At 34.9% G+C, this 20335-nt stretch overlaps 1 protein-coding gene across 1 annotated transcript; it reads right to left on the bottom strand.

The window, feature by feature from the left end:
* Window positions 1-1174: 1174 nt before the first annotated feature.
* On the bottom strand, window positions 1175-18974 carry LOC128547587 (uncharacterized). The gene is made up of 4 exons (XM_053520600.1): window positions 17384-18974; window positions 9210-9271; window positions 3013-3068; window positions 1175-2053 (listed from the first exon to the last, which is right to left on the bottom strand). The coding sequence occupies exons 2-4, from the start codon at window positions 9244-9246 to the stop codon at window positions 1175-1177; spliced, it is 972 nt and encodes a 323-aa protein (XP_053376575.1). The 5' UTR covers window positions 9247-9271; window positions 17384-18974.
* Window positions 18975-20335: the final 1361 nt, after the last annotated feature.

The following is a 20335-nucleotide window of genomic DNA, read 5'->3' as shown; positions in this document are numbered from 1 at the left end:
GACTTACACTCAATAACATAATACTCAACCAAGAAAATGATTTTCTAAGTCCAAAAGGGGCAATAATTATTGCAAAAAGCAGGATGGAGTTATGTTGCTTGCTGTACAGGGTCAGCTTATGATGGTGAACAAGTGTTGCAAGTTTCAAAGCAATAGCTTTGATAGTTTAAGAGAAAAGGTTGACCTAAACATAAAACTTAACCAAGAAATCTGATATTTTCTAAGTCCAAAAGGGGCCATAAATCTTGCAAAAAGCAGGATGGAGTTATGTTTCTTGCTGTACAGGGTCAGCTTATGATGGTGAACAAGAGTTGCAAGTTTTAAAGCAATAGCTTTGATAGTTTAGGATAAAAGCTGACCTAAACATAAAACTTAACCAAGAAAACTGATTTTCTAAGTCCAAAAGGGGCAATAATTCTTGCAAAAAGCAAGATGGAGTTATGCTTCTTGATGTACAGGGTCTGCTTATGATGGTGAACAAGTATTCCAAGTTTCAAAGCAATAGCTTTGATAGTTTAGGAGAAAAGCTGACCTAAACATAAAACTTAACCAGGCAACGCCGACGCAGACGCCGACGCCGACAACCGCTCAAGTGATGACAATAACTCATCATTTTTTTTCAAAAAATCAGATAAGCTAATAAATAATAATAATAAGTCCAAAAGGGGCCATAAATCTTGCAAAAAGCAGGATGGAGTTATGTTGCTTGCTGCACAGGGTCAGCTTATGATGGTGAACAAGAGTTGCAAGTTTTAAAGCAACAGCTTTGATAGTTTAGGATAAAAGCTGACCTAAACATAAAACTTAACCAAGAAAACTGATTTTCTAAGTCCAACTGGGGCAATAATTCTTGCAAAAAGCAAGATGGAGTTATGTTTCTTGCTATACAGGGTCAGCATATGATGGTGAACAAGTATTCCAAGTTTCAAAGCAATAGATTTGATACTTTAGGAGAAAAGCTGACCTAAACATAAAACTTAACCAGGCAACGCCGACGCAGACGCTGACGCTGACACCGACGCCGACGCCGACAACCGCTCAAGTGATGACAATAACTCATCATTTTTTTTCAAAAAATCAGATGAGCTAAAAATTCTATAAAATTATAAAAAAATTATGCACTATCAAACTGGAAACTGTATTTATTGCCTTTGATTAACCTATTCTTGTTTTCCTAAGTAACAACAAATCTAACCTGTTTAGAAGATGAAAGTGTCCTATTGTATGAAGCACCAGAACTACCACCCTGTAGTGGACTACCGATGGAAAACCTTCTCCTCTCCCTACCGGAATCTCTCGTTTCTCTACTAAATTTTGTGTTCTCCTCTTTCATGCTGCCTGGTCCTGAAGAATGATCTATACCAGTACTATCATCAACTGTTCTTTCCTTTAATGTATACTGATGTTCTTGGTTCTTTGTTTCAGGTCTGCTGTTTGTAACTTCAGAGCTCTGCGGCCCCTTCTGTTCAACAGATAAATATTTTGACCTATTTTCATAGCTCGAAAATGCGTAAGAGTTCATGTTCTCAGCAGTGACCCTCCCACTGCCATGTCTTGATCTATTATCTTGTTCTAAAGTTGTATCACAGTTTTCTGTTCTTCCTAAAAAATTACTCTTTTCATCTTCAGCAGCAAGCATGTATCTTTTTGGTACATCCTTTGGTCTCTTGAAAACGTCTCCATGATCTGACACTGCACTTCTTCGGTCTAGTTTTGGTGACCTTGACCTTTCAGACTGAAACACCCTATCAACAGAATTTCTGGATTTCTGCCTTAAATTATCAATATCAGAAAGGTCCTGAACTCTTTTAACAGTATGTTTCCCACTGCTTTTGTAATCATTACTTTGTCTTACAAAATTCCCTCCTTCCACAAGTCTTACATTTTGACTTTGACTTTTCTGTACACTATGTTGACCTTTGACCCTAGGGTGGAGGTCAGAGTGCCTAATGGACTGTAAGCTCTCAGAATCTGTGTAGTCCTCGTATATTCCAGGTTTGGACATAAGCTGTTTCATCACATTCTTTGTTGAAGGAAGAGGTATCTTTATGCCCTATTCAAATAGGAAAATATGACTAACAAAATTTATGTTGCACAAAACTAGGTGAATGACACTTTTAATGACCTTGTAAGTCACAAACCAAATCATTAGTAAAAGTAAGTTGCCTTATATCAAGCTCCATGCTGTTGATCACCACACTTGCCACAAACTTAGAAATGGCTCAAAAAATTCTCTAAAATAGCATGAAGTGAAGTTTGCCTTTAAAACATTTTGACGTCAAAAAGGTTACTCTTGAAAAGTTCAAGCAGGAGAGATGGGGATAAACCATTGGTAATATTTAAGAGAGTGGAGATACATGAAAAGGAAACAACTGAATATGCTATCTTAAGGATTTCAAGACATACTGGTACTGATGATAAACCTGGACAGATGATAAAGTCGACCACCTTGGAATTATTTGATTGCAATCGGTTATTTATATAACTGAACACACCATCTAAGAGCAACCACTTACAACACCAACTGGTGTAAACAAAAACAAAACTGGTAAATATTCTGTAAAAATAAATGACTTAGATTTATCTGTATAACAAAATACTTATCCAAAATTACTGGGGAAGAGGGTGTTTTTTTTTACGCATGCTCACTGTCAACACATAAAGGCCTGACATTGGGTCACTTTTCATTATTTGATCCGGAATGACTGTTGCAGCATTTTTGGGAAAGTTTCAATTTAATACTTTGAGGAAAATTTTGTAAATGACAAAGTGGTCAAATTTATCATCAGTCAACATTCGTACAGTCCCCATTTCAAATACCCCTTTCAGGGCCTCACTTCATGTGAGTTTGCTTACTAAATATAAATTTGAATTATGTAAAGTTTTAAGCAAATGTTAAGCTTTATTTTGATACCAACCATTGATAACAGTTTGCAGAAATAAAAAAGTTACAGGTAAAAAACCTCATTTTCTGTAAAAAGGAAAACAAAGCTAAAGTAATAATTTTCAAACCTTTATAGGTGTACTGTGGACAGGTATGTCATCTGCACTTGATAGAAAAGGAATACCTGAAGATGTAAAAAGTTCTTATGACAATACTGTAACAGAAAAACAAAAATAAAACTTGACAGGTATACTATAACAAGAGCTGTCGGAGGACAGCAACACTCGGCTATTCAACAGCCTTGTCAATTGAATGAATACAAAAGTCGAAAAAGGGGCATAATTTTGTAAAAAATAAAATGTGAGTGTGTGATGTTTCAATCCTTTCCCATAAGTGGATACTGAAATACCAGCTTACATACAAAAACTTAACCAAAAACTGCAAAGGCGAAAAAGGGGTATAATTTTGAATAAATGCAAAGTAGAGTTATGGGACCTACACAGTGCATGTCGGGTAATGACAGTGAACAAAAGCGTTAAGTTTAAATCCATTCCCATAAGTGGATACTGAGATACCAGTTTACATACAAAAACTTAACAAAAAACTGCTAAGTCAGAAAAAGGGGCATAATTTTGAAAAATGCAAAGTAGAGTTATAGAACCTATACAGTGCATGTCAGATCATGACAGTGAACAAGTGTGTGAAGTTTCAATCCATTCCCATCAGTGGGTACTGAGACACCAGCTTACATACAAAACCTTAACTAAGAATTTCTAAGTCAAAAAAGGGGCATAATTTTGTAAAAAAGCAAAACAGAGTTATGGAACCTATGCAATGTAGGTCAGTTTATCACAGTAAATAAGTGTGTGAAGTTTCAATTCATTCCCATTAGTGGGTACTGAGATACCAGCTTACATACAAAACCTTAACTAAGAATTACTAAGTCGAAAAAGGGGCATAATTTTGTAAAAAACCAAAACAGAGTTATGGAACCTGTGCAATGTAGGTCAGTTTATCACAGTAAATAAGTGTGTGAAGTTTCAATTCATTCCCATTAGTGGGTACTGAGATACCAGCTTACATACAAAACCTTAACCAAGAATTTCTAAGTAGAAAAAGGGGCATAATTTTGTAAAAAAGCAAAATAGAGTTATGGAACCTGTGCAATGTAGATCAGTTTATGACAGTGAGTAAGTGTGTGAAGTTTCAATCCATTCCCACAAGCGATTACTGAGATACCAGCTTACATACAAAACCTTAACCAAGAATTTCTAAGTCGAAAAAGGGGCATAATTTTGTAAAAAAGCAAAATAGAGTTATGGAACCTGTGCAATGTAGATCAATTTATGACAGTGAATAAGTGTGTGAAGTTTCAATCCACTCCCGCAAGTAGTTACTGAGATACCAGCTTACATACAAAACCTTAAGGGGACGCATACTTTGAAATTAGAAAAAAGTGGGTGGGGTATGATAAAATTTACCTGCAAAAAAGTACAAGGTTTTGGTACATGAAATGGATACTGTTTCAACTGTTATAAGTACACAAAGGATTGCTCACTAAAATAAAAATGAGAAAACTGAAACAAGAAAGTTATTGTTGAATTACATAAGACTTCTTGTGTACATTCAAAGTCAACAATTAAGACTTTTTGGTGCGAAAATAATAGTGCTTCACCTTGTCCAAACATTTATCAATGTCCTACAGATTCTAATTTAAAGAAAGAATGTGAAATATGGTCACTGTCTTGCTTTTCATTTCGCATATGTAAGCTAAAACACATTATTTAGTTTGTTTACAAAGTAGTGCATAAGAAAAGATACGGTGGTCAAGGAATGCCACATTCCAAAACTAAAAGAGTATATTCCCCTTAATACATTAAACATTTATCGTTACAGAAGTCTAGTGGCTTACAATAAGGGCCTAGAAATGTTGCCATTATTAATTTTTAACTTGGTATTCATGAACTACAATGCACTTAAATATCAAAACACATTCAACAAACTTTTGAAAATGTATTGTCTTAAAAATCCCTAAAATAAGGTATGAAATTTGGTTGAGAGGTCCAATCAATGTGTATATGTGCAAAAGTAACATTCTAGTCTTGTTCACAAAAGTTTCTAATACACAGCAGGCATGTCAATGATCAAAACTGGACGAATATACAGTTATCCTCACTTTAATGTCATTTATAATTTGTCCTTGAATTCTCCACCATACTTTTCATAATTCTGTTTGCACGAGTTGCACGAGAATGCTGTCATTCACGTAAAAAATGGGGTCAAATAAGTTGTAAATGCAATATCATCTAAACGTAATTAATGGATTATGCAGTTCAAGATAAACTTTATCTCATAACGTAACGAACATGTATAATGTTGTAACAACAACTTTACTTACACTGATTTAAGTAGCAGTCGGTTTATAAGTGACTATTGATTCATTTTATGTTTTGTTATTGTTGTCAAAAAGTATAACGGAAGTGCCTCACAACTGAAGCGGAAACCAGTTTGATGCGCAAAGTAGTCCAATGTAAGTAATATTTTTTGACAAATGTCCACAGAAATTAATAATTTTCTAATATTAAAGACGAATATCTGAATAGGATTCATTATTTGATAAGAAATTATAATCATCGACATGTTTTTTTTTAAAAATCGTACACGTGCTGACACCTAAGTTGTCTCCCGTTGTTTATTAGAGTTACCTTTCGTCCGGCGCAGTAATACATTTGCAGTGGATCGCCGAGAAGTCGTGGGAAAATTAAAAACCATGTAAATAAACTAAAATTAACCACCTTTTCAAGATGAATTTCAAGTGATCGCCATTATGCATTTAACCCGCCTGACCTGTGTAGCATCTTAGATATCTGTTCTAAGGTATTCATTGTGTAGAATGTCATGTTATGCCCTTGCAATGCTAATCCCACTCTGACTTTTTTTGTTTACATTTTTATCAATGAGAAATATGGCGTCCATCCCGAGCTGAAATGACATGGCGTTAAATTTTTACATGTTTAAGCAAACCTGATGTGTTAGAAAGAAAATCTCATCCCTTCAACATTATTTGGAACACTGTTATTGTAAAAAACCTGTTTTTTCCTTATACAAAAGTTTAATATGTAATAGTTATAGTATGTGTGAGAGTGTGTTACCAGGATATATCAGAGCTAGGGGTACATCGAGGGTATTTTTCTCTGCACATATCGTCGAGGCCGGTAGGCCGAGACAGATATGTGAAGAGAAAAATAACGAGATGTACCCCTAGCTCTGATATATCCTGGTAACACACGAGCACTACATATTATAACTGTTTTATCGCATAGTTTATCATTAAAATTTATATATCATTTTCATTTAAATTTGTTTATTATTATTTTTACTATTTTGATTCCCTTTTTGCGCCTCGCTGACTGAAACACTAAAACTTCTGTTTTAGAAAATGTGTTCCCCAGATAAAAGTACCCAACAAATTTCTGCATTGGTTTTAAATCTTTGCATTTCATTGGCCAGACATATTGTAAAACTTGTTGTTTTGTTTGTAAAACAAGAGCTGTCGGAGGACAGCAACGCTCGACTATTCAACAGCCTTGTCAATTGAATGAATACAAAAGTTGAAAAAGGGGCATAATTTTGTAACATGCAAAGTAGAGGTATTGAACCTCTGTACTGCATGTCATATCATGACAGTGAACAAGTGTGTGAAGTTTCAATCCTTTCCAATTTGTGGATACTGAGATACCAGCTTACATACAAAAACTTAACAAAAAACTGCTAAGTCAAAGGGGCATAATTTTGTAAAAATGCCAAGTAGAGTTATGGGACCTTCACAGTGCATGTTAGATCATGACAGTGAACAAGTGTGTGAAGTTTCAATCCATTCCAATAAGTGGATACCTAGATATCAGATTACATACAAAAATTTAACCAAAAACTGCTAAGTCGAGAAAGGGGCATAATTTTGAGAAAAAAAGACAGTAGAGTTATGGGACTTGCTTAGTGCATGTCAGATCATGATAGTGAACAAGTATGTGAAGTTTCAGTCCATTCCCATTAGTAAGTACTGAGATACCAGCTTACATACAAAACCTTAACCAAAAATTTCTAAGTTGAAAAAGGGGAATAATTTTGTAAAAAAGCAAAATAGAGTTATGGAACCTGTGCAATGTAGATCAGTTCATCACAGTGAATAAGTGTGTGAAGTTTCAATCCATTCCCACAAGTGGTTACTGAGTTACCAGCTTACATACAAAACCTTAACCAAAAATTTCTAAGTCGAAAAAGGGGCATAATTTTGTAAAAAAGCAAAATAGAGTTATGGAACCTGTGCAATGTAAGTCAGTTTGTCACAGTGAATAAGTGTGTGAAGTTTCAATCCATTCCCACAAGTGGTTACTGAGATACCAGCTTACATACAAAACCTTAACCAAAATCGGGACGCGGACGCGGACGCCGACGCATGGGCGAGTGCAATAGCTCACTATTCTATGAATAGTCGAGCTAAAAAATCAAAGAAAAAGAAACATTTGAGAAATCTCAGAATTTCATATATTTCATGTATTTTTGAATTTGGCAATAACTATCAATTTTTTGAAATATTCTAGTTTATTTATTCTTTTACTTTATAAATGTAGGTGTTTGTGACAATTCTTTCTCTGTGAACTGTAAATTGGAGCTAAAATCATCTTTTCTTTGAAAGGAAAAAATTATACTCCCTTGATAGGACCTCAATAGAGAAAAAGTGTTCCGATATATATCACTTTTTTTCTTATGAAACTCCATAGAGATTTCCGTGTTGATATATATCGCAACAGTTTTGTAAGATTTCAGCACAGTTTTGTAGTAATAATGTGTGTTACTATGTATAACATGCTGCAAAGATCAAAGGAAAATTGCCGCACTATGCGATAATTTGTGTTGAATGTACTTTCACAAAGACCTCTGTTTTCCTATTACATTCATAGTACCACATCCTTACCCACAAAATACTGAATATTACAGGTGTCCATCAGTATTATATCAGTTTAGGAATATGTTTTTTATTTTCCCACCATCGATTTCTTGAATATGCACCCCTTCCGCATTTCTGTATGAACTGTGATATAGCAATATGCGTCCCCTTAACCAAATCGGGACGCAGACACTGACGTCGACACAGATACGCAAATATTTCCGCTCGCAAAATGTTTGTAATTGGCAGTTCGCTAACTTTTTGTCCCACAAAAATATTCACTTTTACAGTAAGTATGTGTGCATAATTTGGTTACTATCATGACACAGAGCTCAAAATTTCAAGTGTACTTTAAAATCTGCAGACAGGTCACAAGATCAATACTGTTGCAAGTTAGACATATCAGCTTTCAAAAAAAATGACTCACTGCAGATTTAATGATTCATAGGCAATCTATAAGCAGTTTTAAATGTCCACTTCAACATAGTTACACATTGAAAAATTCCCTAATAAATGAGGTGATTCATCTAAAGACTTGTATAAATGACAGGACTTTTTTTGTGTTTATTGTATCATGACAATGCTAGCATGTTTTCCAGTACAAGAGGTAATGAACTGATGATGGTGTAATTGTTTGTCACAGCATGTTAAAACATGAGACTATCAACCAATAATGAGAAAACAATCATTTATAAATTAAAGCTACTAACCCACAGTTTGGGTGAAATTTTTCAACATGATCATTTCCACCAAGTTTGGCATAGAATGTATATATGACATGAAAAAATGATAAAGTGGGTGAAAATAAGTAAATTTTCTGCATTATTTCAAAAGCGTTGCAACGGTTTACTACATTCTGCACAATATTTTTGGTTGTTTATAAGAATATCTTGCAAAAATCTTAGGTCAGTAAATTTGTAACTTTCAAAGTACTCACATTTCATGGATTTTGAGAGAAAATGTTTTTCGTGGGTTAGTACTTTTTAAGGGACATGTCTACAGATTTATGTCCTTTTTAAAGTAATAGAAAGTAATAGCCTTGAGGAATTATAAACAAAATATAAAACACTCTGATGGACAGATGAAGTGATGGACAGACGGACACAGACTTTAAACACTATAAGTCTCTGACACTGTGGGCATAAAAACTATATAAAAAGGTCTCTACTGTGTTAGTCCCTCAGTAAAATTGATTGCTTTTGCTGTTTTTCATTTATCGCACTATTTTTTAAAATATCAATTTAAATACTGGCTAGCACATCTTTTTTTTATTAAAGTATACATGTTGAGTATTTTAATTGCTGCGTTTAAACATTTGAATATTGTGATGTACACCTAGAGTCATACCCCTTAAATGATTAGTGAATAAACTCGTACCAGATTCGTCAGCCAATGTGTCATCCATCAGATTCATTCTCTTCTTGTTCCTTAATCATCACCTGAAAAATATATCAAAGTATCAATTAAAACAACACTAATCAATACCAGTAACCTTATCTCGTAATTTGGCTAAAATAAGTAATTACAAGATGATTTTCATCTCATCTGTCTTGCCCTTACTATTTCTTATTTTCTAAAAAAAAAGAAAGTAACAATAAAATAAATTTTGTAGATGATTGTTTGTAACATGCAGGTTTTTGCACCAAGATGCTAACTTTTGTGCCCTTAATTTTAATGACAAAAACTCTATTTGTTATTTTTAGCTCATCATTTTATGTCTTTCATAAATGGTATATTACTGTGTACCTGCATGTGCAACTGAAAAATACCATTGTGATGTTTGGAAAATTCTTTAATAGCCAATGAAAATTGCTTTCATGAAGCCACATGCTTGATTTACATATCTCTAGTCATACTTGCTGGCTAGTATGCCTTTGAATATCACAAGAAATGTTGTATAGCACAATTACTGTACTGAAATGGCAGCCAACTACATTGTAAGGCTATGAAAATATACTTTTTTGAAGGTTTTTTTTATTATTAAATATTTTAGCCAATAAGGAGACGTTTAATAAGGTGTTTAAATACAATAAATATTATTCAAACATTTTTTCAGACTCAAGCAATTTAAGAGTCCAAACCAAAAATATCCAAGAAGACCCATCAAACAGTTCAAGAGAAAAAGTCATTTGAAGGCATTCTATTTTTAGCTCTGGCAGCCCATAAAAGGGGCCAAGTTGTGGAGGACCTTATAATGATGCTACAAATAACAGTTTGATGAAGATCCATCAAGTGGTTCATCAGAATTCTACAGGTTTTTCTATTGTTAGCTCTGGTGGCCAAGCTGAACCATTTGAACAAACTTGAAAGAGGTCCATGCCAGGATGCAAATGACCAAGCTTGGAGTGATTCTGACCTGTAGTGTCATAGAAAAAGATGTTTAGATAAATATGTTGATGCAGGTTGACGGACGAAGGACCATCTTCCTATACTAAAAGCTCACCCTGAACAAAGTTCACAGGAACTAAAAACATAACAAGAGCTCGTCGAACACGAAATGCCCCCTTGATGCATTCAGTAATTGCACAAGGAACAGAAATTATATGCTCACTGTAAACAAAAGTTCTACCATTATGGTTTAATCTGACCTTGACCTTTAACCTATTAACCTAACAAGAGATTACAGAGTGATCTTGGCGCCATCCACTGAGCCATTTTTGAATGTTCCAAATTTCAAGACTAGCTCAAGATCAAAATCAAGGTCAAATTTCATTTCGGTACAAAACAATGTGTATTTGGTCCAAATTTGAAAGCTGTGGCTTGAGAAATATGAAAGCAGGTCAGTAGATCAATTTCAAGGTCAAAGTTCATTTCGGTAGACAGAACTATGCATGTGCTTCAAATTTGGAGGCTGTAGCTTGAGAAATGTGAAAGTAGGTAATAGGTAAAATCAATGTCAAATTTCAATTCAGAACACAAAAATGTGCATGCGGTCCAAATTTGAAGCCTGTAGCTTCAGAAATGTGAAAGTAGGTCACTAGGTCAATCTCAAAATCAAAGTTCATTTCGGTACACAAAACTATACATGTGGTTAAAATTTGAAGGCTGTAGCTTGAGAAATGTGAAAGTAGGTCACTAGGTCAAAAACAAGGTCAAATTTTATTTCGGAACACAAAACTATGCAAGTGGTCCAAATTTGAAGCCTGTACCTTCAGAAATGTGAAAGTAGATCACTAGGTCAATCTCAAGATCAAAGTTCATTTCAGTGCACAAAACTATGCATGTGGTTCAAATTTGAAGGCTGTAGCTTAAGAAATGTGAAAGTAGGTCACTAGGTCAAAATCAAGGTCAGATTTTATTTTGGTACAAAAAACTATGCATGTGGTCTAAATTTGAAGCCTGTACCTTCAAAAATGTGGAAGTAGTTCACTAGGTCAATAACAAGTTCAAAGTTTTTTTCGGTACACAAACCTATGCATGTGGTCCAAATTTGAAGGCTGTAGCTACAGAAATGTGAAAGTAGGTCACTAGGTCAAGATCAAGGTCAACTCATGTCAAGGTTCATCTTGCCGCTCAAAACTATACATGTGGTCCAAATTTGAATGATGTAAGTTATGGACATGAAGATTCTACCTTTATAAGTCTATATGAACCATATGACCCCTGGGGCGGGGCCATATTTGACCCTAGAGGGATAAATTAAACAAACTTGGTAGAGAACCACTAAATGATGCTACATAACAAAATATCAAAGCCATAGTCTTTGTGGTTTGGACAAGAAGATTTTTAAATTTTTTCCCTATATAAGTCTATGTAAACTATGTGACCCCCCACTGCGGAGCCATATTTGACCCTTGGGGAATAATTTGAAAAATCTTAGTAGAGGACCACTAGATGATGTCATATACAAAATATCAAAGCCCTAGGCCCTGTGGTTTTGGACAAGAGGTTTTTCAAAGTTTTTTCCTATATAAACTATATAAACCATGTGTCCCCCTTGGTGGGGCCATATTTGACCCCAGGGAAATAATCTGAACAATTTTGGTAGAGGATTAAAAGATTATGCTACATACCAAATATCAAAGCCCTAGGCCCGATGGTTTTGGACAAGAAGATCAGAAACTGTTTCACTGTTCCTGGCCAATGTGACCTTGACCTTTGACCTAATGACCTCAAAATCAATAGTGGTCATCTGCTGGTCATGGCCAACCTTACTATTAATTTTCCTGACACTAGGCCCAAGCGTTCTTGAGTTATTGCCTGGAAACCATTTTACTGTTCCTGGTCACTGTGACCTTGACCTTAAGACATACTGAACTCAAAATCAATAGGGGTCATCTGCTGGTCATGACCAACCTCCCTATCAACTTTCGTGACCCTAGGCCTAAGCGTTCTTGAGTCATCATCCGGAAACCGTTTTACTGTCCAGGGTCACTGTGACCTTGACCTTTAACATACTGACCTCAAATCAATAGGGGTCATCTGCTGGTCATTACCAACCTCCCTATCAACTTTCATGATCATAGGCCCAAGTGTTCTTTAGTTATCATCCGGAAACCGTTTTACTATTCAGGGTCACTGTGACCTTGAACTTTGACATACAGACCTCAAAATCAATAGGGGTCATCTGCTGGTGATGACCAACATCCCTATCAACTTTCATAATCCTAGGCCCAAGCGTTCTTGAGTTATCATCCGGAAACGGATTGGTCTACATTCCAACCGACCGACCAACATCTGCAAAACAATATACCCCTCCTTCGAAGGGGGGCATAAAAACTCAAAGAAACATTTCAATTTTATTCAACATAAAATGTGTATTGCACAGACTGAATTAAAGACATGTCACCAGCATTGTCATCACATAGAACAAACAGATTCCTTTGATACTGCTAATGTGGGCATAGGTATAAGGAATATTTTTCACCACAGAAAGTGTACGTAACATATTTTAAAGTCTAGGTTTGGTAATGTTTCACATTCAGAAATCCATAACAGTATCAGAGCTCCAGATAAGATGCGTATTTGCGTAAATACGTTTTGAAATTTACAAAAAACGCATTTAAAATCAAACCTACGCGTACTGATACGCATTGAAAAAACGGGATACATATTTTACTCGATTAAAGTGCGTAATCCCATTTTATCATAAATCAAGCACATCCTTTTTGTAATCGAGTACAACAAACAAAAATGGCGTCTCATAAAAGCAAACGCAAACGATATCGTAAAATAATGTTGTTTTCTTCTTCAAGTATATTAAAGCGTGTGACAAGAGATGACTTGGACAATGCCTATCGCTAAGTACGTGATCTATGATATATTATGGGTAACTGTTGAAGAAGCAGAAGCACCATACATGTGGGTGTTTCTGAAAAAAAAACAAACATTGACAGTCAAAGTATCACTGGCTGTTGATATATCGCAGTGGTCAGTAACTTAAATTAAGATGTAGTGTAAGATGTAATGTATGCAGTAAACAAAATGTTAAAACTATCTGAATGAAGGCTCAAAAAATATTCAGGAAAACAGCATTGGTCGACAAAGGCACTTCAGCGGAGCACATGAATATCAGAAAATTATACAAACAAACAGTTATTATTATTACCCTTTTAAATAATTTCGAATTCTGAAAAACCATTTAGAATTCTAAAATACCCTTTTGAAAAAATATGTAGGAGTAAAATACCATTTGAAAAAAAAACTAGGGGGTAAAATACCCTTTAACCTAAAATCTTATCTGGAGCTCTGCAGTATATAAACATCTATGAAGCTGAATATTTCAGCTTATTTTGAGTTAATAAAATTATTCTTTTAAATTACTTTTTGAACAGTCAAGAGAGAATGTGCAAGTTAAAAATTAATATAAATCATGTACACATGATACCATCATACCAAGGAGACACACTTGTATTTATGGATGGATCAGCACTGGGAAATCCAGGACCAACTGGTGCAGTGGTAGTTATTTTCCTAGATGGACAGAACTGTGATTTTATTATGCTGAAAAAACCTGTTAGTTATAAGGCCAGTAACAACTTTCATTGTGAACTGATGGGCTTGCAGTTAGCACTTGATTTCATCCAGAATGTAAATACAATGGAAAGGAAGCCAATCTATATCTTCACAGATTGCCAAGCAGCACTAACATCAGTTTTTGGGTCAGTCATACCAGGGATTTTTTTCCTTCTTTATAAAGTACCCCTAAAAGGACCTTTTCCCAATTAAAAAATGCGATCTTTTTTCCCAATTATCATCCAAAAATTCCCCCAAATGACCAAATTAAGTTTGCATTTTGATGACTGCAGAAGGAAAACTTAGTTACATTGACATTCACCATGATTTAACCATTCAAACAGTTTGTTTGATGATATTTACATGGAATTTAAGGAAGAATCATTCTAAATGATGTTATTAATTAACTATAAAAATTCCCAATCTGAGTAAAAACCCGGCTATTTTTCCCAATTTATCCGGTACCGGACCTTTTCCCAAAAGGGCAAAAAAATCACTGCATACCAACATGCAAAGTTGCTCTCACACTTAATATTATAAGGGAAAAAGTGAAAAGAGAGAGGTTATGAGCTCACTGCACACTGGATTCCTGGACATATGGTTATCAAGGGAAATGAATTGGCAGACAAAATGGCAAAAGAAGCAGCTGTAGAGACACAGGAGTTGGAGGAAGAAATGAGTGGATTATTGACAAGAAAGAGGTAATCAACAGCATGAAAGAAAGAGCTAAAGAGAAATTTATGGCAAAGACTGCATGATCTGGATTTAGATACAATCATAACAAGTGATCTTTTTGAAAAAGTTGGAATAAGGGATTACACTTTTGATGTATAGACAGACACCTTCACTGCTTTTAATAGGTTGATAAGTGGTCACTGCAGGCTAAATGCACATTTGGCCAAATTTGACGAGAAGGTATCAGAAGAGTATTACAACTGTAAATGTTAAGTTTAGTTTCTAAAAGTTAGATTTTTAGAAATCATGCATTACATTCAGATATAAAATACATTTAAGAGCAAGATGTGATGATTTTGACGCCTGGCTACACTACGAGTGCCTGTCGAACCATGAAAAAGATCGATGTTGATCTTAGTATTTTGACAAAGTCCAAATGGCTCTTTATGAGATGTACGGAGAAGTAATTTTCCTACACACAAAAGAAATGTAGGAATCATTAGTGAGTTAATTAGGGCTGTCATCGATAGAAATGATATCGATGTATCAACGATATTTTTTTGTCGATCGATTATCGATTCCCATTTTCAAAAATCGATATTTTACAGAGACAAAAAACTATCCAAATAAACACTCAGACCCTATAAAACAACTAAAGCTCTCAAAGTTGTAAATTTGGATATATGCAAAAAAAGGAGTGAAGGCAAAATAAAAATGAAAGATGTTATTAATTTTCATGTATTTCTTTTATTTTATAAATACAAATACAACAAAATCAAGCAGAAATATGGAAAGTAGGCAATAAAACTTAAAATAGCCTTTACAGTAAGGTATATAGTATGCATATGAACAAATAGGTCGTTAATCTAACTTAATAATCAATATATCGATGTATCGTCGATATTTGTCTTCTGATATATCGGTATCGTCGATACGCCTAAGACCCAATCAATGACAGCCCTAGAGTTAATCACTGTCGTTTTTTGAATCATCAATACTTGAGCATTCTGTTTTTATATAACATTATTATACGTTCTAATAGTGACTCCATTTCAGTAAGGGAAATATACACATAGAGGCACATACTAAAATTTATCCTCATTTCTTTTGTTTTTCACATAATCAATGAGTAATATTCTAAATATTATATTCGCATATGCTTGTTTGTTCATTTTTAGCCCGCTGATTTTTTTTTTCGCGCTTAGTTTAATAGATATAACATACCGCCAGCATAGGTTCCCTTCAGGGCAAATTTTCACCTTTTCACGTATGCTGTGTCGATAGCTCACGAGACGACTAAGTCACATGATGACGCACATTAACAATATGTTTCGATAAAAGGAGGATAACTTTATGTTTTTGTATAGGCAGATCAAAATAATAATTTTTGCTTGCTTCTTAAAAAGATAATATATGTACAAAATACCGCGAGCATAGGTTCCACCACTCTATATTTATCTAAATTTTCTTATTGGTTTAATTATGTGGAATTGGGTCCGTAAAATAGCTGTAAACCAGTCTACTACCTGCACCGGAAATGAAAGGAGGAAAATGAAAACAAAGTTGAATTGTGCTGGCAAGAAAAGGATTTTTTTGTGAATCTTCTTGGTTTACGTTAGTGTTACTTAATCATTAATGTTAAAAAATAACCGGTATTCGAAAATCATATCGCAATATCGTATCGTCGGAAAAAACATCACAATAACTGGTCTACCGCGGTATATCGCCCACCCCTAGTCAGTTGTACAAAATGTACATGTGACATCATTCATAATTTATGGCAGTGGCTAGGGTTACGGTACCGTAATCCTAGCCTCCGATTCTAGGATTACGGAAGTTCCGTATTTCTAGACAACCCTATGAGAACAGGCTAGGATTACGGAAGTATTTGAGAGGAATCAAATATATATGTTAGGACATTCATAAATGATGTTGTAAACTTACTTATTTCACTTAAAATAGCGACTTTTTATGCCTGTCGTATTTTTTTGTGTTATCGCTCCGCCATTTTGGGTTAGTAAAAGAAGAAAGAGAAAAGAAAAAAAATAGAGAAGAACAATTAAAAATGAAAGAAAAATAATGCAAAATCATGACTATGAAATAATAACGTACTCTAAACAAAAACAAAATTACAACAGTATTTAAAAACAAAACAAAAAAAAAACGATTATTTTTTATGGAAATTGAAAAGAAAAAGAAATGGGCCATGAACTGAGCACCTCCTCGTGATGTGGCCCGGATATAGTTGGACAATTATGTAAACATTGAAACATTAAAACATTACTATTTTCAGTAAGAAGAATTTAACTTTTGTCATTCATCAACAGCGCATAAATAATTGTCCACCTATATTTTACTAACCCAAAATGGCGGATCGATAACACAGAATAATACGGCAGACATGAAAAATAGCTATTTTAAGTGAAACAAGTAAGTTAACAACATCATTTATGCATGTCCTAACACATATATCTGATTCATCTTAAATACTTCCGTAATCCTAGCCTATTCTCATAGGGTTGTCTAGAAATACTGAACTTCCGTAATCCTAGAATCGGAGGCTAGGATTACGGTACCGTAACCCTAGCCACTGCCATAATTTATACATACTGCAAACAATTCTTTGATGGAAATACCGTTTTATAAAATAATAACATATTTTACAATTTTCAGGAATGTTGAAAAATTAGCAGGAATTTATTATTTACAGCTTGTATGACAATGTACCGATAAACATTCACAATCTTAGTAAACTCGACCTGTACCTTCAAATTATATTGGGTACGAAAATATTTTGTCCGAGTTGGTAAGGGTACGAAATGAGACTGCTAATTCATGCCATCATGGACGATGACATAAAAATTTTAATAAGACAGTGCAGTGAGATAATCAAGAAAAATAAGTCTCGTGAATATTTTTACCAACTGACACTTGGATGTTTGCAAAAATGCATGAAATCAACGTGTAAACTTCGCTAACCGTTGTTTATTTACATTTTTCGCATGTCCAAGCACGCCGCGCATGCCCATTGAGCACTTGGATAAAGTATGTTCCAAACGCCGTAACCCGGTAAATACCCTTTTTTTACAAGATGAAAACCATATTATTTTAGCAGAAACATTTAATTGCAGTTTGAAATCAACTGCATTTGCGTGTCTGCCAGGAGAATGATTTAATCGATTTAGTAGAGTACAGTAAGGCTAACCATAAATTGTTACATCATTTTGTGCGATGAATATAACGTCGATCGGGGTATTATCGGACAAAATTCGTAAACATTAAGTCTCACACGACTTACCATAAATAAGACTCAGAAATTTTATGACGGATATGGTTTGTCTCCGATGTCTCAGTAACTAAAAGTGGATCTTGATTAACGCTTAGAAGACAAAATTTCTATGGTGCAAGGCGTCATACTCTTAAATGGATTAAAGCTTTCCTTGATAACAGGTCACAGTCAGTGGTAGTTAACGGGTCCATATCAGGCACCATACCAGTCTCCTCAGGTGTTCCCCAGGGTTCGGTCCTCGGGCCTCTCTTATTTCTTATCTATATCAACGATCTACCTGACTTTGTTAAACACTCTAAAGTTCGACTCTTTGCTGATGACACGGCCATCTACCTTTCTCTGACTGTCTCTTCCCATTCAAGCCTACTACAAAAAGACTTACAGCAACTGGAATTCTGGGAAACAAAATGGGACATGAAATTCAATCCGTCTAAATGCCAAGTATTACAGATCACTGAGCGTAAAACTCCTATACCAACACAGTACCTTTTACAAACAGTACCATCTGCAAAATACCTTGTCATAACTATATCACACAACCTTACATGGAATGACCACATTTACAACATCACCAAAAAAGCAAATCAAACATTGGGTTTCTTAAGACGTAACATCAAAGTGCACTCAGAAGGGTTAAAATCACAAGCATACAAAACACTTGTACGGCCCCAGCTGGAGTACAGTTCCACTGTGTGGTCCCCCTACTCTGAAACTACTCTGAAACTCTTATTGATCAGCTTGAGTCTGTGCAGCGCAGGGCTGCACGCTGGGCCAAGCGTAATCACGGCCGTACATCCAGTGTAGACAACATGCTGACTTCCCTAAATTGACGACGCCTTGCACTCCGTCGCATTGACCAGCGCCTGGTTATGTTTTATAACATCTTGCATAACCAGGTCGCCATCCCACTACCGGACTACCTAGACAACACTAGATCTTCCAGAACCAGAACCACTCATTCCCAGGCATTCGTTCAAGTTTCACCCTCATCCAACTATCATAAATTTTCATTCTTCCCTAGAACAGTATATCATTGGAATGCCTTGCCCTCAGATGTTGTCAACTCGTCTGGGCCAGTGTTCAGTCAGGCTGTAAGCCAGATTGAGCACATCTCACCTTAAATACACCTGCCCTATTTTTAACCTGTTTTAACCATTCTCCTTCTTTCTTTTTACTACTACTTTTTTACTCGTTTTAACATTCTTGCTAGTTGACGCGCAAAGTCTAGGTCCCCAGCAGGGGTTTGACTATATGGAAGATAGATAGATAAATTATTTTTCTCCCCTAGCTAGGTCTATGGTACCTACTATTCCATTCATGCAAACGTTTGAGCTCATAACCTGTCTTTTTGAGGTGATACCTGTATTAAGACATTTCTTAACCAGTACACACTTGTGTCTTTTTTTTTCATTTTCAGCTCTTAATTTCTTTGTTTCCTTTTAATCTGCTTTTAGACCTTGGGTCTTGATTAGCATTGTCCTCTCATCGCTTAATTTGTTCTGTAAATAGACAGTTATTTCCAATCTATGATTTTTGTGAATGTGCTAATGCTTTTTAACTAGAATCTTATGCTTATAATTTTGCTTTCTTTCCCTATATAGATTGCTTGTTTGTATGTAAAATGATAGTCTTGTTTTGTCAGAAAAATAGCTTGTATTAGCTAGTGTTTAAAATGTTTGTTAAAACCGACGTTAAATAAAGATTATCTTATCTTATCTCATCTTTTATTTCAATACCTTATACATTTCCCATTTCCCAAGTCATGTTTTTTTTTCTACTAACAATATCTCTACATTAAGGCGCGCGAAAATGTTCAGGTCCCTGAAATGATTTGACAATATAGACAGATAGATACTCACATAGGTAGAGAGATATTTTCTCATGAAACTTGGTACATAGACCAAAAGCTATACAATATGTATGAATGGTTCTATGCATAGCCATATATTATGCACGTACAAGATACAAGATACAAGAATCTTTATTTTACGTCAGATAAAGTATAACAAAAAACATTAGCTCATGAGCTATTTCCCGACAAACAAAGAAAACATAAATAACAAAAAATAAAGCGGCTAAAAAGAAAGATAAGCGGAAGTTAGGCATATTAAAACATAAGTTACATTGCAGCGGTTAAGAATGACATGGTTATATGATTAAAAGGAAACTTACGTGCATAGCACATATAAGCACAAACCTGTAAAGAAGTAAGTACATAAGTAAAAGTGAAATGACATACAAAAATACACTACATAGTTTATTGCATAGAAGGTGCTAATATATAAAATAAAAATAAAAGGCAAAATAAATTTTTAAAGGCATTCTAAGATTTAGCGAATGCTAGTAGCATATTTACTAAGGTTGGTGTGGCCTTTAGCACCTTCCTCTAGATCATATAAAAGAAAGCACATAAAAGACTAAGTTTAAAGCACATAGAAGACTAAGTTTAAAACATCAACAAACTAAGTTTAGAACATCAACAAACAAACAAACAAACAGTACACTGTCTCTACTGCAAACCAGACCACTTGGCTCTTACTGACGTTTGATGTCTAATCTGTGGAATGAAAAACTGTGGTTGCTA

This window comes from Mercenaria mercenaria, chromosome 12, assembly GCF_021730395.1.
Source record: "Mercenaria mercenaria strain notata chromosome 12, MADL_Memer_1, whole genome shotgun sequence".
Classification (NCBI taxonomy): Eukaryota; Metazoa; Mollusca; class Bivalvia; order Venerida; family Veneridae; genus Mercenaria; species Mercenaria mercenaria.
This window is presented reverse-complemented; position numbering and strand designations above follow the sequence as displayed.

Bases quoted from the DNA above. Each gene is read 5' to 3' on its own strand.
- LOC128547587 (XM_053520600.1), bottom strand. From the start codon at position 9,246: ATGAATCTGATGGATGACACATTGGCTGACGAATCTG. The intron at 3,069-9,209 runs GTACGAGTTTAT...TTACATCTTCAG, and splicing joins CACATTGGCTGACGAATCTG to GTATTCCTTTTCTATCAAGT. The intron at 2,054-3,012 runs GTTTGAAAATTA...CTATTTGAATAG, and splicing joins TCCACAGTACACCTATAAAG to GGCATAAAGATACCTCTTCC.